The sequence below is a fragment of the Strix aluco genome, chromosome 7 (genome assembly GCF_031877795.1).
Source record: "Strix aluco isolate bStrAlu1 chromosome 7, bStrAlu1.hap1, whole genome shotgun sequence".
Classification (NCBI taxonomy): domain Eukaryota; kingdom Metazoa; phylum Chordata; class Aves; order Strigiformes; family Strigidae; genus Strix; species Strix aluco.
The window spans coordinates 23,349,083-23,376,597 of NC_133937.1; the positions used below are offsets into that span (position 1 = coordinate 23,349,083).

Here is a 27,515-nt window from a genome sequence, read left to right on the forward strand (position 1 = left end):
CCCGAGGGACCCTCTCCGCCGGGCCCCGCCGCCGGCCCCGAGCCGTGAGGCTCCGCGCCGCCCCAGCTCAGCTCCTCCAACGGGGACTCCCCCACCCCAAAGCGCCGGGGGTGCTGCGGGGGCGAAGCGGGACGGGGAGGAGAGGGGCTCGCTCAGGCCTCTCTGGCAGCCGCTACGGCCGGGTCCTACCTTCCCAGAGGCGGAGACCGCCGCAGCCGAGGCCGCGCACCGGTTTCCCGGGCAGGGCGACTCCCCTCGCCCCTAAACATGATGAGCGCCTTTCCCCTCCCCTCCCCTGCCGGCTCGCCCTCGCCCTCCCCCGCCCGCCGGCGCCCCGCCGCGCTCCGCCGGCTCCCTGCTGCCCTGCGCCGCGCCGCCCGCCGGCGGCGGAGGGAGGAAGGTCCCGGCGCGGCCCCGCTCCGCCTCTGCCTCCGTTTTCCGGGAGGGGCCCGCGGGAGCGGCCGGCGGAGCAGCGCCGCAGCCGGCGAACAGGGTCGGGCGGTGGAGGCGCCCCTCGCCCGCGCCCCCAGCCCGCTGTCCGCGCCGCCGCCATGGTGCCCAACCAGCTGCGCCTCTCCGCGGCCGTGAGTGGGGCCCGGGAGGGAGGGACAGAGGGGAGGGGCGGGCGGCGACCAGGCTTCGTCGGAGGCCGCGGCCTCCATCGCGGCGGGGGTGGGGCTGGCGGAGGGGTCAGGCCGTGCCTGTGCGGGGAAGGGGCTGAGCCGCCCTCCCCGGGCGGCCGGGGGGCAGGCAGCTGGGGGGCTGCGGCCGCCCGGGGGCCGCTCCGGTGGCGGCGGGACGGGGCTGGCGGCGGGACGGGGCTGGCGGGCCGCGCAGCAGGCCGCGGCAGGGCTGGATGGCTTTCGGGGCACGAGAACGGCTTCGGAAGCCACACGGGCCGTTTTTCGGTGTGATTTTCCTCCGTGGAGCCCCACAAAGTTCTGTTCCTCACCGTGGTGGTCTGCTGTTACCTACCCTTAACTCCTGCTTCTCCTTTCGTAGTTTTAGAGCTTTAATAAAGGGGCACTATCTAGTGGGTATCTTTTCTCTTTGTTAGGGGTGTTCACTGTACAGTATATGCAAATACTTCTCGTAATTGGTTTTACAAGGAAGAGTAGGTTTGAAGCCGATTGTACCTACTCGGGTTTTTTCCCAAAGTGGGGGTTGCAAAGCCTCAAAGACAACACCAAGGTGGGAAGAGCATTTTGCAGTGAAGCATGCTGACCTGCCGCATGGCACCCTTTATCCAGGCAGGATGGCTCCTCAAACCCCGTTCTAGATCCCATGCTCCCTTCAGACCCTCCCAGAGTAGGTTGGTTGTACCAGAATGGGCGCTCGGGGCTGTTTTGGGCCACGCCGGTGCTGTGAGCAGACATGAGCACAGATCTGTGTGCTGGGCAGATAAAGGGAAGGATGGGAGTGACACTTGTGAGGGGAGTAGCAAGATTAGGGCTCAGGTTATGAGCCACGAATTGGGATATTGTGTAGGATTATTTTGCCCTTTATTTTTCTTTTTTCAAACTGTCGTTTTCTGTTCAGCTGTGTGTTGTGATCAGGAGTCAACACGAACTATGGTGTGTCCATTTCACTAATGTGTGTTTGCCCCAGTGGAGAGGGTTAAAGGAGGTGCCTTCGCTGGATGCAAACACTTGTAAATGCTGTGCTGGGGAGCCTGCAGTGTCCTGTATTGATATCTCCTCTATCTGCCCTCGGTTGGGTACAGTGTTTGTACATTTACTGTTTTAAGGTGCTGGTTTTTAGGAGTCCTAAATTAGTGGGCTTGGTTCTGTCTCCAGTTGCTTTGCTATTAATCTAAGATGTTGGGATTTCTTAAATGTCAGTGACTTAAATGTATCCCAAAGCATATTGGTACTTGTTCTAGTTTTATGGTTTCAGTTTGTTTTGTTGTTTGGAGAAAAAAACTTCAGAACTGATGCAACAGACAAAATACACTGTACCATTTAAGTTATGTAGCTTTCGAGTTCATGTTTTGATAGCATGCTTGGTGTTTACCCTACTGATTTACTAAAAGCATTCTGAGTTCTATCAAAGTGAACATTATATTAAAGGGTTTATCAAATAGTGAAAGTAGTTATTTTAAATTTTCTTGACAATTTTGCATGTCTGTGTCTACATATGCGTCTTAAAATCTACTAGCTTGGACACGAAGCTTTGGTATCTGCCCCTCTTTTAGTACAGCTAATATTAAATACAATTTCCTTATCTGGGATTGTTTTTTGGCTTTTTTTGCGGAGAAGGGGAGAAATCAATCTTGAAATTTCACATTAAGCCAGTGTCTGTTTACACTGTCCTTCCAAAATTGAAAGATTCATTTATGGATGAGATTCTTTGGTGGAGTTCATTTTTATGTTCTACCTAAAAATCAGGTCATCTTGTTAATGCCCTAAGGCATCAGGTCAGTAGTTGTTCAGTCCCGGTCTCCAGGAGTGCCATCCAACACTGCTGGAGCTCCTGATGTCAAACCCAGCTTCAGTACAGTACCTGCCCATCCTGCTGTTGCCTTTGAAGAACTGACCTAGAAGTGTCAGGACGTGGGTTGTACTCTTTTTCACTCTGAATTTATCTTTGAGTGATTGTAGTGATTCAGAGGAATGGCCGAAGCTGTGAAGAGCTTTCCTGTCAGAAAAGCAGTCACTCAGGACCTAGACCTTAGCCATGCTTGCCCTTATATTCACAGTCACAGCTTTCCAGAAGAGAGTCATCAGCTTCTGAGAGCCCTGCGGTATGACTCTGTTGGAGCAGCTTTTCTTGCTTTTTTTTTTTTTTTTTTGAGTCATTCCCAGAATCAGTTGGGAGTTGATTACCAAGTATGTCTACTTTCCTGGGGCCCATCATCCAGGGGCAACCACTTGTGGAAAATCTTTATTCAAGCTTTTTTCTTCTTGCCTGTTTACATGTCATCTGTCTCATGTTGACTTTCACACACATTGTGTTGGCTTGGACTTTCTCCCCTTCTGAGCATGAAGGAAGTGTTCATCTGGGAAGCACTACTTTTGCCATTTAAAAAACTACTGGATTACCATGGTATTTTTAAAATTTAGAGGCCAAGTATAAATATATTTGCTGCACACTCATAATGTATGCAGCCTTTTTTAAAGACCACATAAACTTCATTAATTAAAGTACTGACAGGCTTACTCTTAGAACCACCTCAGCAAGGAGACCTGCATCTGAGCCATGGATTATCACAGGGCTGTGCTGGGAGGACTTTGCACCATTGCTACTCTTTTGCCAGGGCGTGAGGCCCGCTTACACCAGACACTGCAGACATCTGCTGTGTATTTTTTTGGTAACTCATAATTTTTGTGTCTCCTGGGAAATAGAAAATATGAGGGCAAATCAGAAAGTTCTGATTTGCTTTTGTTCAAATATATACATAGATGAGAGCTATGTCATCTTCAGAAGAGTTGATGAAGTGGAAGGAACATTACAGTATTAAAGCAAGGAAAAAAGGTGCAGTTTATTATTATTAATAAAAATAATTTTTTAAAAACCTTAAAAATCAGTCCTTCACCAGCAGTGTGAGAAGATTGTGTTTTACGTACTCTGCACGATACACACCAGTTGTTGATGTCAGTAGAGGATACAGCTGACTCTCCAGCATAGCATTTCTGGGAGGCATTTGCATCAAGAGAAGGCACCTCATCAAAAACATCCTGAAGAGATGTGTCTTTTTTGCAGATTTATTTTTTTTTCACAGATTTTTATCTGAGGAGGAGTATGATTGTAGGTGATGTAGGAATCAGCAACACTGAATCAAATATACTGGTTTTCTAACCCAGTGTCTTTTCTCATCCACAGTCTGAATTACCAAGATACTTAGGAAGTATGTGTCGAACCTTTCCCCATGCAGATGTGTAATAACCACCCCTCTGGTGTTTAGCTCAGTTGTGTAAATGTTCTAGCTGTGTAAATGCTTTTTTGGTGTCAGCTCCCAGCTCTGGCCTCTTTCTGTGCTACCTCTCCAGCTGGCTGGTGTAGCTGGTTGGGGGGCTCTGGATGAACTGTCAGGAAACTTACCTGGGCTAAAATAATCTTTTTTGGATAGGATCCTTTGTAACTTGGGTGAGTTGTTTGAGCTGGTTCATGTGCAGTTTCACAACTGTAACTGAGCAACTGGAAGGAAGGTACCAGGGTAGGAGTGAGGGAGAGGAGGTGGGATCTACTTAAGCCACCACTTCTGTTGAAAGAGTTGGACCTGTAACTGAGCCTTGGAAAATGGAGGTGATAGATCTGGATATCAGTCAGTGCTTGATTGTTTGATGGCATTAAGATATAGGATATTTAGGTTTTCTTATATGCATTAATTTGACAATGTTGTAGTCCCAAAGTGTGTGGGGAAAAAAGATGTCATTTCATGGTAGGAATGTTGTGCTGATTAGACAGTACATTCTTGTAGGCATATTGTTAATTTGTATTTTACTTATCATTTCAATCAGCTTTCCAGCTACCAATGTAAGATCAATGTAATGGCCTAAAATGTTGTACCACAGCCCAAGAAACTTTTGTTCTCATCTTTGTTTATGATGTGGGTACAGCAGTTGCTGTCCTCCAGCTCTCTGAAAGGAGCTGCTGGGGAAAATATTCACCTTTTTCTTACATAAGGGAGATTGAAAGTAAAGAGCAAACATGTTTATCATACTTCTGGTTATCTGCATATTTAATCTATGTGAAGATTAAATACGGGGACATCTGCACATCAATTATTTATAAAGTGATGTTTTGACAGACTGACGATGTCTTTCTTTGCCCTGTGTTATTTGGAATATACTCTGCATTGTCTGTTGAATTTGGTTTGGTTTAGACATATGTGAGAATTTGCACTTGCTCGCTTGCTCTCTGTCTTTCGCTCTTTTATTTATGCATGATGGATAGTACTAATTTCTAGCTATGCCGTGTCCATATTACGTTAGCAGGTATATTGACTGTGTTGTGTATTATTTTCAGGCACATGGCTGTGGAGGCTATGATTCTGATTTTAGTGATGAGGAGAATGGAGAGAAGTCTGTGCAAAAGGCGAAAAGGTAATGTAGTACAGAATTAACACCTTGCATTATGTGTTTTGGGCAAATTGCCTATTGCTGTCTATAGAAGATTATGCTGTGGTATGTGAAGTCTGGTGTTGAAATAGTTCTTGAAAAATCAATCTCTCTGATCCTTCATCTCCACAAGTTAAGCTTGCCAAAGCATGTTGTTTCCCAGGGGCAGCTGATTAAGATCCGTTCTGCCATGTCCATCTGGTGTCTATATGCCCCTCAGTTCTTAGAGCAGAGTGTTTCATTTTTCCGAGCATTAGTGTCAACTGCTGGGGTTGGCTGCGCTGTTCACTTCACTGTGATCCATCAGGACACATGGAACTGCTAAGAGAGCAAGGCAAAAAAGGCCAAGTGGCAGCAGACTTTGTAGATCTGAAACACCTGCTTGGAGGAAGTGAAGAACGGATGCTACTTGTTTATTATTTAATTTGTGAAGAGACTTGGGAATTGGTGAACTGTGTGGTACTCAATCCTTGAAATATAACTACACATCTCTTATTTGAGATCACCTTTGTGAGTTCTTTCAGTGGTTTGCACAATTAGTGACCTTGAATTTTGTAGTCTGATCTCATTCTATTACTAAGATTTTTATTTATTTATGTATTTATTTTGCTTTGGCAACATAGTCCTTCAACACTTTCTGGACTGTACTGAACATTTTGCCTACATTATGCATATATTTTTCTTACCTTTTCCTGTTTCTCCCTTGCTCTGTTACTGGACTTTATTTAAGAAGGCTTTCTGGAGACTTTCCTAGGACTCTTGCATATTTTCCTTTGTAGTAAAATTGAAAGAATGGGTTTTGTAGGGTCTGACTGCGTTATGGGGAAAAAAATTTTGTGTTTTAATCATTGGAATAATAGCAGGCATTGTGCTGTTCCATTTATTTTATAAATATAGCTGCTCTCCATTAAAACAGTGACTAGTTTTGTTCAATTTTCGTTTTCTTTAAAAGGCCATCACACCTTATACTATCCCACTTCCTGGGTGGAATATTAACTAACCATCATGAGCCTTTTAAAAATATCATCATTACTCTTGTTCTGGCATACTATTGCTGATTCCTAGTAGGGCTCTTATGTGGGTTCACTGTATAGGTATATATCCTTTTCTTGCTCTATGATAATATTTATTTTCACTTCAAGGAAAATAGTAGTCTTAAGTTTTCTCCATATTGCTGTTTTATGGAGTCTCATTATGGGAATTTTGTGCCTACAGATCCTTTTGAGCAATCCATAGCTTGAAATATAAATGCCCTGGCTTGCTTTCTACAGGTTTCTGACTTCCATTCTTTCTGCCAGCTGATAATTATGGAAAAAAATATTTTCTTCACCTCTCTTGAGGAATGAAACTAACTAAATACACCTTTTACTAGCTAAAGTGCATCACTTTATGTTTAACTTTTTATTACTTTGTTGAATTCTGAAAGTATTTTTAGCTGCCCGCTGACAAGTATGGTTCGCAATGCAGTACTTCAGTTTTAAATTAGTGATTCTTGTGATTACACTAGGAGAGGCAGAGCTGTGTAATGAGGCATTGAGATATTAGCATGAAAGGATGGGATAGGGTTGCTAGCAGTCACTTATTCAGTGAACATACCGTCCTTTCTGTTCCTACTTGGCTGCGTAACTGAGATTTATAGGGGACTTTAAACGTAGAGTGAAACTGAGGAATCTTCAGGGTTTCTTCACTGTGGTTCTGTAGTGATAATATTGATAAAAATAAATATTACAAATTGCTGTTTTAAGCAGTTTTCTTTAAATACTAACTGTGAGCAAATGCCTTTTCGATCTTGTTCTGCCAATGAGGCAAAGTCTAAGCTGATGTTGGTTCTGAAGTTTGGTTTTACTCATGTTGAAACTAGCAATATAAACAGTTTTTGTCACTCAAGTTAGTGCAAAGTTTGGCATATGGAAATTTTTTTCCGTATGAAAAATTCTTGACTAACTTTTCTTCTTTTCTCCCCCCTACCTTTAGTATAAAGGAAGATGGTCTTCTGACAAAGCCATTCCAAAAAGCAAAACAAGGCAGTGTGGTTCACAGACAATTTGCAGCTGAAGAATGGGATAGGTATCTTTAATCTATTGCTTTTGTGAGCCATTTTTCACTTAATGTAAAGATAGCTTTCACTCAAAGGTATTTGTTATTAACAGGGAAGAAGCAAGAAAAAGAAGATTTCACTTGATAGCGATGGACGCTGTATCCTTCTGTTTCATTTCTCTACATGTTTGAAGGTGGGGCGCAGGCTATCCATTATGGTGAAATACTGGGATTTCTCAGTTATCACAGCAGTTGACAGTGCAGCACCAGATACTGAGTTGTTCTTCAAATTAGCTTCTTTTTGTTGCTGAGATGTCTCTGAGAATGCCTCTACTCAGTTGAGGCATTTCCAAATTCTTCCTATGTGCTTGTTTGTTCTGTTTGGGACAAAATTATTATACAGTGAATTTTATTTAAACTGGCACAAAGACACTTTGCTCTTTCAGTTGAGTTTATACAGAACATAACTATATAAGGCTGCTATTATCTTTGGACAAATACATTTCTACTGGAAATTTAACAATGTGTTAGATAATTCAAAAGTCTTATACCTTATTTAGATCACAACCTTTCTCCTTTTATTTAGTTTTTGCCTGGGGCAGTCATTACATGCTTTGACAGACTGTATCTGAAATACCATCAGTTCCTTGTTTGTTTAAATAGCTGTTCTTCAGCATTAACAGTTAATAAATAGGAAAATAAAGACTAATTAAATACAGAAAGACTTACTTAAATCTGGAAACTCCAGTAAACAGAAAGTAACTTCTGACCTGCTTAGAATTTGGCCAGATGCTATATAAACCATTGTATGCCTGTAAAGGGAATGTATCTTAATCAGTCTCACTGACACTGTAGATTGTCATAAGCCACAGAAAAAGCCCATATATTCTGGAATGACTACAAAGTTCATTGTGTAGAGACTTTTGTGAGTTTCTGCTAATGTTTTTGAGTGATTCCTATTTAAAACCTTTACTGTTATGCAGTCTTCATGCCTAGTAACTCAAATGGCAGCACAAAATAGTACATTGTGTTAAATGTGTTTAATTGTACCAGTTAAACCTTCTCAGCTTGCTTCTCTGTTCCTTCCGTTTGTGGTGGAAAGAAAAAAAAAGACATAGTCTGAGGTTAAATTAACTTTTTGGGGGGCCTTTGAAAAATAAAATGTTTTCTCAATAAAATCCTAATGCATGTCAAAATAGTAGGTTGATACAAATTATTCACACTGATGCAGTAGTTGCCAGATATGTACCAAGAGATAAAGTATTTCCTCACTTGCTGCTTGGGAAACACTATACAAGTTAATTGAAAATATTTTAAATTAGCCATATTTTTTTTTTTGTGAAAATGCTTATTTTCTGAATAAATAAGTACATATTTTTTTCTCAAATTATGGTACAAAATGTGTTTCAAATCATGTCTCTGAGGCCAAAATGTTCTAAAATAAGTATTCTATATTTTCCCATGATTTTCATCTCCAAAATAAAGCAGCTAACTTTTACTTGTATGTTGATGGTAAAATGTAATAAACTGTTCCATTTTAGTAGCCAGACTATTTTTACAACACAAAAATACAAACCTGTTTTAAACCAAACTGCAGTACTAAGAAGCTGTTGTCTAAACTACAGCTGAAAAAAAATGAACCCAGTTTCTATGTATATGTATACAGAGCATCTTTGATAAAGAAAGACAATTTTATAAAGGTCTGGCAGCTGAATGAGGTTTTGAAGATGGAAATGCCTTGAGTTCCTGTATTTGGAAAGTAGCTTTTATGAGAGGTTATTAAGTAAAAATTGGTAATTAATGGCTGTCTGTGTGGAAATTACAGCACTGTTTTTGAGAAAAAAATCTTCTTTCTGTTAAGTATATAAAAAGTTTTTATTTTTTTAGTTTTAAACTATGGTAAAGTAAAAGAAGATAAGTTCTGAAACAATCCTTAATTGGTTTATTCAGTATGAAAGACATAAGAAGTTTGTGCATGACTACATATTATACTATGGTGGCAAAATAGAGGATTTCCGACGTTCTGGGTAAGAACCATTAGTGATCTTTCTCTTCATGTCCCCAAAGCTCCCCTGTTATGTAAAGCCATTAATTATGTATTATAGCTTTCGGGGGAGATGAGGATGTGGCTATGTATCAAATTACTAATTCTTTTGGTCACAAATAGTAACAACAGTCATTGTAAATATCCAAAACACAGAATTGCCTTGTTTCATTTTGCACCTTATTTTTATATAAGAACTTACCATGAGCTGAATTATTCTTGGTTTGTTATGTAAAACGAAAGATGACAGGTGAGCATTAATTGAGGGTACATTGAGAGATATCTGGCAGTACCTTCAAAATAACAATCTGAAATACTTTTGAAATGTGCAGAATTGCTATCCATTGTCCAGAATAATGATCACCTTCTTCAGAGCTGTCTATAAGTGCCTTCTAACATTACTGTCTTCAGTAAAAAGTATAAAAAGTATTTTCAGACAGGGTCAAGCCATCCACAGTTTCAGTGGCCGTTTTCCACTGTGAATTTTTCATTTGGGAAAAGGTATGCCACGGAATAAATTTTTTATAGTCTTATTTCATAGCAATATATTCCTTTATGTGGTGAGGTGGAGATCACAACTGTGAGATACTGATGTTTACCAAATTATTATTTGGCTGACTTTTCATTTTAATGTTACATTGAACTAAAAAAAAATGTGTCCTTTTATAGAGCAAATGACAAGACGGATCTTGATGTTATCAGAGAAAACCATAGATTCCTATGGAATGAAGAAGATGAAGTGGACATGAATTGGTACTTGGAACTGTTATAGAACATGCTATTTTTAGATCACTTGTACTAAATTTGTGGTGTCCCCTACTAAGAATTACTGTGCATACTTAGTGATCATTCTTTGATCTTTAATGCATTTAAAAATAAAAGACCTTTAGGAGGTGTTTAATATTGTAATATTGCTCAGTGGCAGAATGAATTGCTGGTAGAAAGAACTAAGTGTGTGCATTCTCTGAGATCCAAATAACTGTTCTGAAAACTCTGAAGGAAACCTAATTTGAAAAAAATACAGTTTAATTTGTGCTGTAGATATATTTTAGATGTATTTGTCCAGTTTTATGGAAATTACCCCTTAGCTCAATGAGTGTATTTCTGTTGCGTTTCTAGCTCTGCAAATTGTGTTCTTTGGATGAAACAGCATGTCTTTGTCTTGTTAATGTCATCATAATGTAAAATGAATTGTATCATGTTCTATATTTAATTAAAAAGAATACCTTTTGTTATAGGGAGAAGAGGCTTGCAAAGAAATATTATGATAAATTGTTCAAAGAATACTGTATAGGAGATCTCAGCAGATACAAAGAGAATAAGGTATGTTTCATTATTGTAAATCATCTTGGTTTTAAACTATGTCCCTTTTTAAAAATTGCCTTATGACTGTGGATATGTTGTGAAACCAGAGTGTTACTACCCATTCCCTAGAAAGAGAGTTGTGAGAACTTGTCAAGTTATTTAATAAGCAGCAGCAGTTTGAATCCAAGCATTGTCACTGCCCCAAAAATGTGCTTCTGTGGGAATAGGAGCATTTCTGTCAGATGGTGTTTTATGAAGAGGTACATTGTGTGTAAGAAAGGCAGAAAATGCAGAGAGGTTAAGTAGAGAAGGCTAGAGAAGTTTGCCTCGAGAGAAGCACTAGATGAAGCCTGAAAAATCCCTGGGAATGTTAGTTTAAAAAAAAAAAAGTGTCTAAAAAGAGAGAGTTTTGTACTTGGATGCTGGCAGAAACAGTTTTGGAAATGTCTGTTCTAAATCAGCATCTTTTGCTAGTGGTTCTCTTCTGTTTATGGAAACAGGATTTATATGTTCCTTCTAAATAAATAGAATTTCTTAAGAGAAACAGCCCAATTCCAGCACCAGTTTTTCTTCTTAACTGGAACAGCATTTGTCGTTTGTAAGTTTTTGACTAACTAACCTCTTAGTCAAAAAGAATACGTGAATTTTCTATTGTGATTTTGCAAAGAGTGTTGCTGAACTCAAATGAACCTTAGTGTTGTTAGCACATAGTAACAACCCAGCCTTGCAAACAGTGTCTATATAATGTTCTTTGAGACTGTTTGTAATCTTGAAAATTACATTCACTGGTGTTTGCAAGGACTGGGCTTAAACTCTTAATATGAAACAGAAAAGATGATAGCCTTCTAAAGAATACTGGAACAGAAAAATGCAAAAATTAAATGAAAATTAACAAAAAGTAAAATGCTAAAGATGTCTTCCCTCCTTTTTTTTTTGAGTAAATTTGATTTTATTTTCCTATAGCTGTTTCATATCCCCCAATCTCTGCCCCGCCCCCCAACTGATTTTCCCTTGAGCATGCTTACAGATTTTGTTTCTTTCGCTACTGTGCCAAGTTTCCATATGTTTGCTATCTTTTGTGGGAAACTGTTCAGCCCCAGTTCCCTTTATTTTTTTTACTTTTTGTGTGTGTGTGTTGTGTGAACAGTGTTTTCCTGTCAGACTTCAAATGTGGCTGTCCCAACTTTGAGGTCGCTCGAAATTCCTATTTACGCTCATAAGTCATTACCTGTATTTTTGGAATTGCCATGTCAGTATAATTCTGCTGTATCGTATAATTTGTTCTCTTATATCAGGTTATGATTTCTGTTCGCAAATACGTTCTGATCATGTGAGAGTCCTTTCTTAGAAGTTCTTAGAAAAGTAGAAAAAATGAGATTTTTCTCAATTATTGATTTATCCATGCCCATGTTTGCTTTGACACCCTTCCATACCATTCTTTTTTCTTGGAAGTCAGAAATAAACTGCTGATCCCATTCACACCAATGGAATGCAGTCTGTGCTTCAGATTTTTCTTGCCTTGATTCTTTTTCTGCATTTCCAGAAACTGAAACTTGGATATCTTTAGCCCCTCGTGCCTTCTGCTTTGCAGTGCTGATGCTATCAGAGGTGCAGTGTATGTAACAAGCATCTCAGCTGGCCAACCTTTTGTATGATAGTTGTTGATGCTGCTGATGCTTCATTTTGATATAAGAAAAAATTTTTTACAGTGAGAACATTATTTCACTGGAACAACCTCCCCAGTGACGTGGTAGGGTCCCCATCATTGGAGGTTTACAAGATGCGATTGCACAGGGTGCTAGATAATCTCATCTAGGTTCCCTTTCCCACAAAACGTTGGACCAAAATGATCTTTCGAGCTCCCTTCCAACCTGAGCTGTTTTGTGCTTCTATGATTCTATATCCTGCTAGGTGGTGCCAAAGTAGTCGGAGATAGTTTTCTATGATGTTTTTAATATATATATATATATATTTTTTGCATAGATTGAGTCTTGCACATATGTACTCATCTGTCTTTTCACAACTGTAATTATTTTGCTACTAGGCAGAATCTTTGAGCCAGCTAATTCTTCTAAAGACCTCTGCGTAGAGATTGTAGCTCAAATCTCATTTAGAACTTCTGGGAAAAAAAGACAGTTTTCCTAAGTACTGGATAATTATAAGGACCAGTTTCATGGGAGGGGCTGTCTTGAGGACTGGAAAATAAAGCAGAGCACCTTGTCAAAGACCGAAGCTCAAAAGGTAACAGTAAGAAGCCCGAAGATGTATGAACTCCTGAGGCCACAGCCACACTCCAGTTGCTGGTTCAGACTGTCTCACTCACATATGTGTGTGCATATACACATACGCACACACAGAGATGGCTGGGACTCCCCTGGTCCCATAGCAGGTCCCCCTGTGCTCTCATCCTTACAGGTACACAGGTGCTCTCACACCAGAGCTGGCTGGTGGAGACCCGCTCACCCTCCTTGCTCCCAGGCCTCTTCACCTAGCTGGTGGCTAGTCTGGCTTGGTGCTCGCACACTCACTCACACACTGGCACTCACCTTGGTTGCTGACACCACAGGCAGATTGTACTCTGTGACCCACAATCCCACTCTTGTTTGTGTAGTTAAGACATATAATCTTTTTCCTTCTCTTTTAATGAGAAATGCCAAGGTGACCCTCTGGTGTGAGCCTGCTTAGAGACACTGGAAGAGTGTGCTCTGATAGCTCTTGCTTGTGATGGGTCTGTTACTTCTTGCATTTTCCCTAGATAAGAATTTTTTAGGTTGAGGTTGTCTTTGAACCTTCAGTGCATCTTGTCTTCAAGCTTTGAGGCTGATAAAGGACTGTCTGTATTGTCAGGTAGTTTAGTTCTATTGTCAGTTTTGCAGTGCAGTAAGGGAGAGTGCTCTGCATGTAAGTTTTACTTTGATACTCATTGGACTAGAAATGTTCTGTTCTCTTTGCTGTCTTACTTTCCTAGAAGGGTTCTTCTTATTTGCTGTCTCTGTGCTTTCTTTTGTAGCTTAACAGATTGAAAATGTCTCCTATTTGCTAAGAAATGAAATCTGTCTGACGCCTGCTCATTAGACAGAATCCATTTTATTCTTTTGTTTTCATTTCCAGATAATTTTCAGGTTTCTAGGCCAACTTGTTTTCCACTTGGTAATGTTAATATGTTCATTTTTGTCATTGTTTTTCAGCATAAAGGTTTTCATGTGAAAATAAAAATATCTATGGTATTTTTCCTGAATGTTGTCTAGATTAATACATTTCTTTTTTTATGGAAGAGGTGACTGTGGACATGTTAGTTGTTGCTGCAGCCAATGCATATTATACAAGCAGTCCATATGTAATTTGGGAATGCTACTGTTTATGGATATTAAATGGTCTTTCACATTTTTAAAGCTATCATTTCTTACTAAGTTAGCCATTTGATACTCTTGTAATGCATCTGTTTTGGAGTTGTTCTACTTGGTCCTGGTCTACCTTGTAGAAATAGCTCATTTAGGAACTTGTTGAACTTGTTTAACAGAGAATATGAGGCAGAGTAAATGCTGTCTGCTGACGATGTTTTTGCATTCCTTAATATTGCAGGCTGACTATTCAAGAACCTACTCTAATTTTTAATTTTCCTATATAGTTTAATCTGATCCTGATATTTTAGCTTAGTTACGGGAGTTCAGTTGTATTTACTTTTTGGTTTATTGTTTCTTCTTAGCCTTGGTCATTTTCCACTAGTTGGTAGAAGAATGTTTGGCAAAAATGAATGCGGATGAGGACAACTTTTGTCCTAGATGCACTGCAGGTGGTTCTAGCTCCCTCCTTGTTTCTATTTTACTTATTTTTCTCAATATTATTACAGAAATGCTCTGTAAGGATATAATCTGATTTATATCTTGTTGAGTCAAGTTTGGACTGTGGGGGAAAATTTGTATAAAAGTCTACTTCAGTAGCAAAAGTGAGCACGGATAACTTGGTGATTGGTGAAGTAGCAGATGGATTATGAAAAAGCAAACATGCAAATAAGGTCAAATTGTTTTATACTCTTTATTGCCAGCAGCACACACGTGCAAAATCGGTGACAAAAATACTGTTGATGTTTAATCGTAAACTTGCAGTATTTTTCAATTGCATCACAAGCTTTTCAGAATCAGAATACCCTGTAAAACAGCAAATATCCTTTAAAAAGGCAAAACCAATTACCATCACTCTTTGGATCAGCTGGTTTCCATCATGAATTCTACATTTACAGATGTAGTTTACATTCCGTTTTCACTGAACTGTTCAGCACACTACTTGGTTTTTACAATTGCTTAATTTTTGTTTGACTGGAGTGTGAGTGGTGTAATGGTACTTTAGACCACACTGCCAATGTGTGACAGCAAACTGTCATCATGAACTCAACACAGCAGAACCTGATCTTCTGTGATTTATTTATCAGTGAAACCAGTAGGTGTGAAAACATTGTTTATGTTATAATACCAGTTTGAAAATTAGTGGACTGATTTACAGAGGCAAATATTTTTTCTGGTGTACAAATTTTTAGTTTTCTTAGACATCTTCTATGTAATATATTGACTTGGGGAAAATCAGTGCCAACAAAACAGTTGATTACTGATGTCTTTCCGTTCAGGTTTTACAGCTTTTTTATTAAGGTGCAAAGCATTTGTATGCTAGTATTCTTAAAAGCCAAAACTTTTGTTTCCCTGTTTTTTCTGATCTTTGAACCACATACCGCTTCATGCATGAGAACTCCATGCTGTTGCTCTTCAGATGAAGAATTATTATGATTTATTAAAAAAACCAACAACATTAAAGACCACACACAGCAATAGATACCAGTACTTCTGTACAGTGTTTTCAAATTAGATTAAAAACATTGAAAATCAATCCAGTACAGAGTTTATGCCACTGCATCTACAAAATGCACATTTGTGTGGGTTCAGTCTATGAGTGCACCAAGAGAAGGTTTGTCTTCCAAAGGATGTTTTGGAACTCAGGTGCCAAAGATGGCAGCCATTTTTGTACCTCTTTGATTTTGTAACCCTTCATTCCCCTCTTGCCTCCCCATCTTTTAACACGATGTTCAGAGTCTTCCATGCTTTGCTTACAGAGCAGCAATTTTATCTTGTCATCCTGTGTCGATGAATTTTAAATGAAAATACAAGATAGCCCTTTTTGGAGAAGTTGTATGCCTCTCAGTTTAATCCGCTCTTTCTACTTGTTAGTGAAAATAAAATTGACTGTTCTCACTCCTTCCATCTTCAATCTTTTCACTAGCCTACTTACCATTTTGAGAGGATGAAGCAGATTCTACTAGAAAACAAAAATAGTAGATGTGTTATCTACATGTGAAGTTTCTAGGCAATGTAAAGAGAAATACAACTTTGGCTTGATTTTTTTTTTTTTTTTTTTTTTTGGCCTTAGTCTTTAGGGTGTAAGAGGTGATCCATTGATACGTGCTAATACGACTTTTCAGTATTCCGGTGGTCTTCTCAGTTTGTAGTGTGGACAAAATTGCAATGAAGTATCTAGTAAAGTCAGTCTGTCCGAATTTCCTATTTGTTCTTCTGCCTGGTATGAAGCCTTTTAGAAAGTTGCTGGTCAGTACTGAACAACATCTACTGGAATTTGAATTGCATGTGTAAATTTGAATCCTCTGGTGTGCAGAGGCAGAGAGATATTTTTAATAGAGAAAGAAATTAAATTTTACTAACCAGAATTGAATGGATGAACCACATGCAGGACATCAGTCAACTGAAATTAGTCTGTACATTACTGAATACATTGACTATTCACAACTTAATTTTGGTTCTTATCTTAACAGTTTGGATTTAGATGGCGACATGAGAAAGAAGTAATTTCAGGAAAAGGTAATGCTGTCTTTCATTTTATATTACATTTCTCCTTGATACTGTGTTTTGACATAATTTTGTGAGATAGTATTTGACAATACTGATAAGATTATCAGATAATAATGGAGAATAAGTTGACCTAACTTCTAACTTTGCTGGTTTATGCCACATAGATCTAGAGTGCACACTGATCTGCATATATTAAAATTAAGAGAACATATGCTTTATTTTCACAAGGTCAGATTTGCAGTGAACACCAACATAATGCATTTGATAATGTAGAATTTCATGGATATGTTTTTTAGCTGCTTTTCTCCAGTCATTCTATGTTACCTCATTAGTCTTTGATACCTTTAATTGAAATCAATATATTTCCTTAGGAAATAATATTCTTAACAGTTTCTCCAGTGCTGTTTTGCAAAATGTTAACTTTTTAATTAAAAAGTTCCATGTGTGATGTCTGGTTTAGGCTAAATTGGTTTTGAAAGCTTTAGTGGCATTCAGTGGGAATGGTTGTCATGTCTCCCAATCCTGTTTCTAAATCAGTAGCTTATTCTGGCTCCTTCTATGTGTGAGTTCTTACCGATGTGTTACTGGGACTTTGCACAGTGGTGTCTATTCCATGGCCTGGGTGCATGGACTTTTTCAAGTAGCTGAACAAGCAAGAAAATGATGTGAATGTGTTGCTGTTACTGTTGGTAGATCTTCACACATACATATGGTTTTCAGAAGTCACGTATGCACATGCAAGGAAATTGCATGGAGTGATACTGTTGATCAGAACAGTTCTGTAAACAGCTCTGTTCATGGTAATATATTACAAGAATTTAGAAATAGACTTTTTTTTTTAAAAATTATATTTCACAGGAGGAAGTGTGAACATTAACGGTGGGGGGTTTTAAGCTATAAAGATTAGAGCTCCTAAAGGTAGTTGTTGTCATATGTTGCATTCTGCGCTACAGATTATATTAACAGATAGTTATATTTGATATATTCTTTATCAAATGCTTTAAAAAGATAATTAAAATTAAATGAGAAATGAGTAATTTATGAACAATTATGTCTTCATGGGGAAAAAGAATTTAAAGCTGCATTGTACTTTTAATATCTGGTACTCCATATTTAAAAATGTGGAAGAAACTGAAGAATTACATGTTTTAAGCTTTTTAATGAAATCCTAATGGAGGGTGCACAATTGGAACGTAAGAATTGAGAAGTAGTATCTTTCACCACTAAGGGGCGCAAGAATTCAACCTTGTGTATTAGACGCGCTTTTCAAGTGCAGTTTCAAATGCACTTTAAAAAGGCGTGAGTCTTTAATGCCTTTCTTTTGCTATTTTTAAGTATAAATCAGTAATATAAATTGGTTTAATTAAATGTAATAAATCATTAATACCTACCTGTCTGATAATTCACATTAAAAAAGGGAGAGCATGTGCTTATTTTAGCTGTGACAGTAATAGTGGAGAGGAGAACCACTGCTGGTGGATTGTACTATGGTTTGGGGTATGTTAAGAAGGGAAGGTAAGAATGGGTTACTCACATTTGGTTGCTTTGTTTTCAGTGCCTGTCTTTGTAAGGTCATGGAGAAGAAGGGTTAGGATGAGTGCAAAGAGACGTATCGCTTGTATTACTAATTGTAAATGCCAGTTATTTCTTTCTCTTCTTTTCTTTCTCACTCCATTCTTTTGCCATAGGTGTTTTGAAGGAAGGTCCTATTGGAGATTGCTGTAAAACGTAACCTTAATGGCGGTTAATGGTGTAATACATTGCTAGTTTCAATGAATGGTTCCACAAAATGGGCATTTTCTTAATTAAAATCTTAAGGTACAAACCCTACTTTAAATTTCATAAGTCAGTGAATAAGTAGGCACATGAGTTGGTCTGAAAATAAAGCCTTGAAACGAAAAGCTTTTAAGCTCTTTAAAATATACGTTTGACGTGCCTTCCTAACTACTTTTTCTCTACTTTCAAAGCATGAATAGTAAGGTATGGCATAAAACTTTAAAATAAAAGGCAGAAGGCTATAGTGGTGAAAGTTTTCTGTAGGAAAATAGGTAACAAGTTCATTGAGTAGAGGTGAAATAGAACTTTTTCAGCAATATGCAGAAAGAGCAAAGCTGAACATGGGGGCATATTTGCTGTTTTCTATTTACTTTATTTGTAGATTAAGTAGTAAAATACTCAAACCAGACATATTATTTGGCAAAATAGGGTTTAATACCTGCAAATTGATCTACTCTCATTTTTTTCACTATTTCATTGCACTAACGTTTCACTTTTATCATAGTAGTGTCTTTCTTAGCCTATTTCATGTATGTATAAATTCACCTATAATATGTTTTACCTTATTTAAACAAATGTTCTTTCAAACCTCTTTCCATTTATTTTTTCTCAGCAATTTCCTCCATGGAAAATAGGCAGGGTATCACTACCTGGATAGTGCACCATCTGGTACATCTGAGTTCTGATCAAAATGCATTAAAATCAGCCTTTTGGCTCTCTAGATTTTCTTAGTATATTTCATTTTCAGAACTTTATTTAGCTTGTAGTACTTATATTTTCCACCTATTCTGCTCTTCTGCAAGAAGCAGAAGGTGCTAGTAGTTTTTGAAAGCATGCATTTAAGAGCGAGATTATTAGAGTTATAATTCTGAACATGAAGGCAATAACTTCCCTGCAGCTTATAGCAAGGTGACAAAACTTAAGATGGAAATGGAATTTTCGACGTATATTTTTCTTGCTGATTAAAGTATGTAACTATCCTCTTGGCACGCTGGTTTCTGTGTCTTCCTTTCTTGGACATAAAACTGTGGGAAAAGTCATGTCTCAAGTACTAAATAATCTGGTTCGTAGTTCCCTTTGATTTGGGTTCTCCATATATACGGTGGGGATTATAATGATCTCTTTGCAAAAAAAGGTTTTTTTAATGCTTTCATGACAGTCAGATGTACTAGAGTGATAAATACTGCTGAAAAAACCTTCAGAAAGAGGGTAATTCTGTATTCAAGACAAGGTTTGAATATGTGGTTTTTGCAGAAGATGTGAAGTAAACAGAGTCTGGTTACGTTCCAAGAAGTTTTATATAGTATAAATTTTTCCTTGTAGATTTTTACTTCTTTATAAAGGATATAAATTACTTCTGATGACATGAGGTACTGATAGCCATATCTTATATAGGGTTAAACATACTTAATGTATATTAATTTGAAACTTTTTTTTAAATGGGAGTCCTGGGGTTCAAGTTTTAGCATTGCAAGTGGTTTTACATCACAGAACTGAAGTATCTGAGGACACTGCCGATCTGCTAAGTTAGCCGCTTAAGCAGAATGTTCTGAGGTTAATCGTTCACCAACAGTCCTGCTTGTGAGCCTATTAATACACATCCTTATTGCCAGCTTTGCATACAAATCAGTCTTCTGCAAAAGGAATATATGTATCTTTATTACTGCAATATTTGGAATCCAGTGGTGTAAACAACATTGATTTTAAAATAGTGTTGTATTTAACATAATAAACCCAAGGAAGCTTTTAAAGCTAATGTATGATTTCTCATAGAACTGGATTTCCTTTTCTTAAAAGAAAAGTGTTTATGAAAAGTCGTTAGAATACAAATTGTATGTCCAGTGTATCAGGTGAAACTAGTAAGGTAGTAAGAACATGGGCATCTTAATTTTGTACATAAAATGATACTTTGAGTAGTTTGATGTTATTAAAGATGCATGTCTGAATCACACCTCCTGATCGATCATCCTCTGCTAAGTAAATAATCATTCAGGATATAGAAAGTATCCTAGTGACATTCATTTCTTCAGAGTTCCGTATTAGGCTTATTATTTCATAACATATGCTTTCATCTATACATTGCAAAACACAGTTCAAGTTATGTTTCCTTTGCAAATACACAATATTAGACAAGTATGATTATCTGTTATAATTTCCTTAATCTAGGTGTTACTTTTAGATTTGTGCTTTTTTCTTTGAAAGAAACAGAAAATGAGAAGCAAAAACTGAGCAAAACTGGAAATAACAACCCCAAACCTATGCATGTTAATCATTGAACCACAGTTTGCTGTTTTTGACCTCTTTAAAGGTCAGTTTTCCTGTGGAAACAAGCACTGTGATGAGAAAGAAGGCCTGAAGAGCTGGGAAGTGAATTTTGGTTACGTTGAACATGGTGAAAAGAGGAATGCACTTGTGAAATTGAGTAAGTCAGCCCTTGAAGATATGTACACTTAAAAGAAGACAAATATCTTGTGCTTTAAAAGCTATCAAGTGAGACCCAATGATAATGTTATTAGTTAATGCAAAATGGAAAATGCTGAATAAGAGATAATTTGGTTAAATTAATTACAGGTAGTATGATGGTCTTGGTTTAGAGAGAATGGCTATTATAATTATACATGACAGAGTTGTTCCAGGTTGGGCACTTCATGCTGTATAATTGGTGGTGTCATAATAATTAGAATAACTGGCTATAAGCTGTTTTGTATACAAGCATGTCTAGTTTTAACAGACAAAACTGCGGCGCAAGGAGGGTTTCATCATTGTCGTTGCTTAATCAGTTACATGGATTAGGAGTCAGGGCTTTGGACCAGACAACTTCTTGCACATGTTCAGCTCTACTGCTTTTATTTTTAATACTTAAGTTTTTCAAACATTCTAACTTTAATTAAATCACTGCCTTTTCCATTCTTGCCTCTTGAGTGGGATTTTCTTACTCAGTATTGTGTAGAGTTTGATATGTTTATCAGATAATTAAACTTACCGCAGTTTACAGTTACTTTGTGTGAAACAAGCTGATGGTGTTTCTTCTTTTGTGCGTAAGACACTCCGTGTGGTAGCACTTGGTCTCTGACAAAGCTCTAAGAGGTCTTTGGTATAATTGTAGCACAATTTGATCTGTCCACAAAGATCCATAAAATGGGATATCTGTATGTGATAAGCACTGATACTTTTTTATGAAGAATTGCCAGTGTTAAACCTGTGGTCTTTCTCTAGGTTTAGTAAAATCTGGGTTTGTACTGAAGATTATCATGGTATTTTTCTCAATGCTGGCTGCAATTACACTGTAACTTTTGTTTTGAAGGAAAAGCTACTGAAATTGGAAGATGGTGTTTTATCTAGTTTTATATATGTATTAGTAAATTTCATTAATTATTCTTATCAAATACATGGGTGTAATGTTCTCATCTTCTCTTTTTCAGGACTGTGTCCAAAATGTTCCTCCAAACTAAATTTTCATCACCGGTAATGAAATACTTTGAAAATATGGGGGCTGAATTATTGATAGGTTACAGTTATGATGAACAACAAATAGGGGGAAAGCTTCAGCTAGATGATTAGGAACTTCATTTATTCTGAAATAGATTCAGTTCTGGAGTTCTTAAAAAGTCACTAGCTTGACACTATTGAGAGTTAAATATTGTTGTGCTAATGAAAGTACAAAACCCTTCAAACTGGAAGAATCCCATCCCTACCCCCACAAAAGTTTCCTTTGCTTAATTTCAGCCCAGTGAGTATTTTTCTTCTCTGAAAGTTTATGCAAAACTCTGTCCTTTTTTTATTTTCTCTTCTGTTGTGTGTAATAGCTGTAATACTTTTCCTTTTCTTAAAAATAATGGGTTTATGTGTGAGTCAAGTGACTATGCTTTGAAATTTTGAATTTGAGTATTTTTTCTTCTTTGAAAATCACTTATTAATAGGAGAGAAAAATAGTGAATTTTGAACCTATAAAATGTGTGCATTAAGGTTTAATTTGGTTTTTTTAATTTATAATCTTACTGAATTCCACAACTACTGATACTCAGTTTTTATGATTTTCTGAATCTCAGTGCAGCTTTAACTCAGTTGCATGGCTCAGTAATTAAGCCGTACGATTATCTGAAAAGCATATGAAAGGGAAACCTTTGAGCTAGGAAATGATGATTTCTTTTTTAAAGTAACACAAATCAAAAGTGTGTCTAGATGGATATATCCAAGATAGTAAATTAATCCATTTTAAAAGTTAATTCATATTCAGTTTCATTAAAGCACTGTGTAGATACATATTGAGAAGGAGATTTAACTAACACACATTAGTTTGATTTGTCTTCCTTCTTTTTGGAACTAAAGTTGTAAAACCACTTGAATTCAGAATAAGCATGGTCAAACATTTTCTCTTTGTCAGCTGCAGAGTAATACTTTGAAACAATTTTAGTGACTTTCTTCTGTAAAGAAGCAGGAAAAAGTTAGCCTATGTTCATACAATAAGCTTGTATAAGTAATGCTGAAGATAAAATACGTAGGTTGTTGGTCTGCAGCAGGTTCTTAGGCTTGAGATTCTTCTACCTCAGGTTTTGTCCCTATCAAATATGAAAATATATTTAAAAACCTGTATTAACTGTGTTTTTCTCATTACATATATACAAAATTGTTTACTAAAATAAAAAAATAAGATTTCAATATAAATAAGAATTTGACATGTTATAAAATTATTTTCTTTATTTAATCTTTCATTGCCAATTCACTGGGTTTGTTACCCGCATCAGTGTCATTTTAGCAGCTTTAGCATTTCCTGTTCTTTGTCTTTAGCTATAGAGCTCCAGTGTTTCTGTAGCACTTTTCATTTTAACTATTTTTTTTTTCAGTTTAACTAGTGATAGCTTTCAAAAAAAAGACAACTGTTTGAGTGAATTAAATATTTAAGATTTACTGTTGCTTGAGGAGTACATATAATAGAGAAGGTGTACATTCATTTTTTTAAGGAGGAAAGAAGTCAAAGCGCACAAGAAAAGAGGGACAGCTGTACCGAACTCTAAAGAGCCAAAAATTAAGAAAGCAAAATTATCTTGTTCAGCAAAAAAGAAGTCCAAAAAAAAGACCCATGAAGGTAAATTTTAAATTTTAGACCTTCAGTTTTTGAAATATTCAGATATGCTAGTTGAATCTTAGTTTTGCTATAGCTACATATGTGTAGATATAGATATATAATTATCTATAAATATAGATATGTAAATTTCTTGACTGTGTAACACAGGTAGTCAAAAAGATAAATTTCTTAGGTAGAATTTCCTAGGTGCACAAAAAAAGATAGATTTGGAGAAAAAAAGATAAATTTCTTACATTTTACAGAGAGGGAGCGCCTTTTGAAAAGTATGCATGGCAAGAAAAATTTGTCCAAGAATTGGACATCGCATACCAGAAAAGACTGTGAAGTATTTAATTCCTTGAGGCTTTGGGGTTGAAAGCCTTGTGGAAATGTTAGATAACCTTTTTTACACCACAGATCTCAGGATATGTTGTGATAGAAATATCCTTTTAAACAATTTAAGATAATGGATAAAACCAAGATAAGCTTACTATTTTTAAATGGTGTTTCTTTCCAGATGAGGTTTCTTCAGAAGATTCAGATCATTCTGATAGAGGTAATGTTATTTTAATATGCATTTTAAGGCATTTTATGTTTTTGTAATAAGTTGTATTATTTCATGGTCATTTGTCATTGGTCTTAGTTTTATTCACTGGCAGTTTTAATATTTTATAAGATGATAAGAATGCTGTGTGAAAACAAGCAGAGATATGAAGAGTCAGAATAATTACTTACAAATTCTTGGAGAAAAACTGTAAGGAATTTAAAGAAAGAAATCTTTTAAGTTTAAGTAAGGAATAAAAATGTGGGCAGATAACAGAATGGAAATAATCAGAAAAATGAGAGGTCAGGTTGTTCCAGAAAAGAGTAGAGGGTGCAAAAACGGGTACATTGTTAATAATTGCACAGGTCTAGGTATGCAAATATGTGCTGTGTAAAGAAAGTACTTTTCTGATAAAATTACTGCTACATTTCCCTTCAAGGAATGCTAGTAATATGTACTCTGCTCAAAAAAAAATACATTTTTAAATAAATCCTGGGCTTTAACTATTTTCCAGCTACCACCTGTAAGTACCTCAGAGACCTACTTGTGGGTGGATACTCTCAGTGACTCCTTAGGTAGTGATTGTCTCTGTATCTCAGTAATTCCAGTCCCCAGTTTCTTTTTTGATGAAACAAGCCCCATCTCCTGGTCATGCCAATTGTTGCTGCAGACTGTCTAGAAGGGATTCACTGATTCCTCTGCTGTGCTATACATTTTTAGGAATGTCCTCAGCACCTAGGTTTTCCCAGCTAGATACAGGAAGACCTGAAGCAGTGCTCTTATGACTTGTACCATGCACAAAGTCTCTGCTTTGTCAGGAAAGCTTCTATTGGAAAATTGGGGTTTTTTAGACCAGGGCATCTCGTTTTTGGTTTTCACTCCTTCTGTATAGTTAAACAAAACAGTTATGCAGTAATCCATATATTCTGACAATTTCACTGATAAGTCACAATTGATAAAAGTTGTCATTCAAATAGAAGTAAAGTAATCAATTCATTTAATATCATGAGTTGAAACTGTATTGTAATTCTGGGGTTGTAATTATAAACCCTTAATTTTAGGAACAAAGTGCTATGCTGCTGTTGTATCAAGATCAGTGTTTTGACGTGATTGTTGTTATGTTTGGTCAAAATATTTGTTCATGATATCTAAGAGTATTTTTGATGCTGTATTGAATAACATTGGGAAATGTTTTCATTTTCACTTTATGCACAGTAAAGTGTTCTTTTTATTCTCATGGTTACAATTAAATATTGTTCCTAGCAGCATACCATCTACACTTAAAAAATTATAAATTATTTTAAAATTTATTTCATAAGCATTTTAAATTTTTTTACAGATTCAGATAACAGCAATGCACAAGATGGTCCTTCAGATGCTGACTTTTGGAAGGGTCCTCTAGAAGAAGCAGATGAAAAATCACGGTTGGTTTGATCTAGTGAACTTGTAACTAGTAAAACAGCATCCATTCAGAACTGCAAAGGCAGAGATTTTTCCTGAGCAGAATATCCTGATGAATATTCTGACATTTAAAATTATGTCAAATTATGTCACTGCTGTTGCACAGATAGGGAAATGTGAAGGGTATTGGAATGTAGTGAATAAGTCAAAATGATCTATACCAGCTAAAAATTCTAATCAGAAGTCTGCTAAATCTTTTTCATACGAAGATTATCTTCTAGGTACAGATCCAAAGCAGAACTTTCTTTGACTTTTTTTTTTTTTTTTTTTTTTACAGGGAGGAGGAATTTGATGAGTATTTTCAAGACTTGTTTCTCTGAAACTTGAAGTTGATGTAGGTTGATTTTCTTCATGGATTGTCAAGATGAAAGTCTGGAAATCCAGTCATAATTAGAGACCAGAGACCTCTTTTTGCCATCATACCTTTCCTACAGTCACTCATATGGACCATTTGGGTAGATTATCTTTGTAGAAGGCTTCAGATCTAAAAACTTCATTTTTCTTATGGTAGACTGTATACTCATGAAATACGAGAAATAATTTTTTTCGGTTCAGTGCAAAAGATATATGCCACCCAAATTTAAAAGTAGGAAGGATGTAAACAAACAAGAATATAGTTTATTGACATTACATCATGGAAGTTGGCTGCTTTTTATTTTATCCCAAACTTCAGTTATTGCCAGATTTTTGTAAAGGGGCATTTTGGAAGATTATGTTCTTAATTTAAAGCCATACACTTTAATATAGTCATATTTCTAATTTATTAAACAGGAGTTAATAGCCCTAAGTTTATTGGTCATGTAGACTTTAATAGTCAGGTATTAGTTTCTGTAAGTATTTTCAAATGCTATTGGAGAAGTTCAGTTTTTATCAAATATGTATATTGCTTGAATTAAGTAAACCATATCTGAAATGTCTCCCCCGTTTCTTAAAAAAGTTTGGTTCGTTGTGACATTGTTTTAGATTTTAATTATATTATGATGTGACTGATAATTCCACAACAAAATCTGGTTGGTTAGTGAAATTTTTGATGTAAAAAATAAAGTGTGTGGCTTTCTACTGGAGATGTACATGTGACTTATATGTTATTTGTGGTTTCTGATCTCTAATGTTGATTGAATGTTAATCCTTTAAAGTGTAATCCTAAATATACAACTAAAGAATGTATATTCCTTGAGAAACTTACTGGATTCATCTTCCTCTTTGAATTGCAACACATCTTTAAACATCTTTTTACATTTCCAAAGAAACAGTCTGCACATGAATAGCTGCAGTGGCTATTTTTTGTGTGATGAAAATTACTTTGGATGTAAAGGACAAACTTTTTTTTCATTTAAATGTTCATGTTAATCTGAGGAAAATTAATGTTGTATAAAATATATTTTTGATAAGTACTTCCCACTGTAGATATATTTATAGAAAGTATTTATAATATGGATTTGATGTGGAAGATGTAACAACAGAGATGGTTGCAGTGTATTTATGAACATTTTACATGAATAAGTTGAGAACTCTACTTACAAATATTACTTAACATAATTATATTTTGAACAGTTTGTACTTATATAATAGATGACAGTACAAGAACATATTTAGGGTGTTCTTGTGTAAGAGATAAACGTAGCCTTGCATGAAGGCTTCTTTAGGTAAGAAGGTGGATTTAAAGGTTAATTCTCTGGCATCTTGCGAGCTTGGTTGAGAGTCAAATCCAATCTGTGCCAATCTGCTTACATGTATGCAACTTGCCCAAAGGGTTTTGATAATGTGTTGCTATATTTGTTGCTTCAAGTATTGTATATTATGTTTTCTGGATAACTAACTCCTCTTTGGGGCTTCAAAGTACAGTTATGAAATGGTACAGTATACATATTAAATACATCGTTTAATACAGTTTGAATAAAATTATAACCTTGAAGTAGCTTTTTTTAGTATCTGCATTTAATACAGAAAATAATACATGATACCCAGTTTTATGTGATAACTAAGTTTGCATAAAATATTTAGCCCGTTTGTAAATAAGGATGTAATAAATGGGATTTTTTTGTGGATTCCTTTAATCTTGGGTGATAGTAGTACACAATATTGATGTTCATAGAGCGCTCTTAGAAAGGTAGATAATATGGCAAATTATTCAATCATTCTACCTTCCCTGTGGATGCTGAGGGCACTTCAGCGGGGGAAAAAAAAAAAAGTATGGATCTGCTTTCTTTAAAGGGGGAAGAAAAGTGGCAGGATGGAGTCTGCATGTCAAACTTGTTTACAGGAACTGCATTTGACATCCATCTCTTCTTAGATTTGGAGCTGGTTCCAGTGAACCCTCAGATCTGTGCATAATATACTAGCCATTTTCCTTCCCTCATCTGCAGGAGGA

The 27,515-nt window shown here is 36.8% G+C and overlaps 1 protein-coding gene across 1 annotated transcript; it reads left to right on the forward strand.

Annotated features, from left to right (window-relative positions):
* The first annotated feature begins 422 nt into the window (after positions 1 to 422).
* Positions 423 to 27,062, forward strand: LOC141925966 (protein FRA10AC1). The gene is made up of 14 exons (XM_074830935.1): positions 423 to 584; positions 4,969 to 5,045; positions 7,035 to 7,127; positions 7,211 to 7,256; positions 9,048 to 9,124; positions 9,811 to 9,894; positions 10,380 to 10,464; positions 16,262 to 16,307; positions 20,383 to 20,496; positions 21,497 to 21,539; positions 23,036 to 23,160; positions 23,657 to 23,695; positions 25,023 to 25,107; positions 25,422 to 27,062. Exons 1-14 carry the CDS (start codon positions 552 to 554, stop codon positions 25,462 to 25,464), a joined length of 990 nt encoding a protein of 329 aa, XP_074687036.1. The 5' UTR covers positions 423 to 551; the 3' UTR covers positions 25,465 to 27,062.
* The last annotated feature ends 453 nt before the right edge of the window (positions 27,063 to 27,515 follow it).

Bases quoted from the DNA above. Each gene is read 5' to 3' on its own strand.
- LOC141925966 (XM_074830935.1), top strand. From the start codon at position 552: ATGGTGCCCAACCAGCTGCGCCTCTCCGCGGCC. The intron at 7,128-7,210 runs GTATCTTTAATC...TGTTATTAACAG, and splicing joins GCAGCTGAAGAATGGGATAG to GGAAGAAGCAAGAAAAAGAA. The intron at 16,308-20,382 runs GTAATGCTGTCT...ACCTCTTTAAAG, and splicing joins AGAAGTAATTTCAGGAAAAG to GTCAGTTTTCCTGTGGAAAC.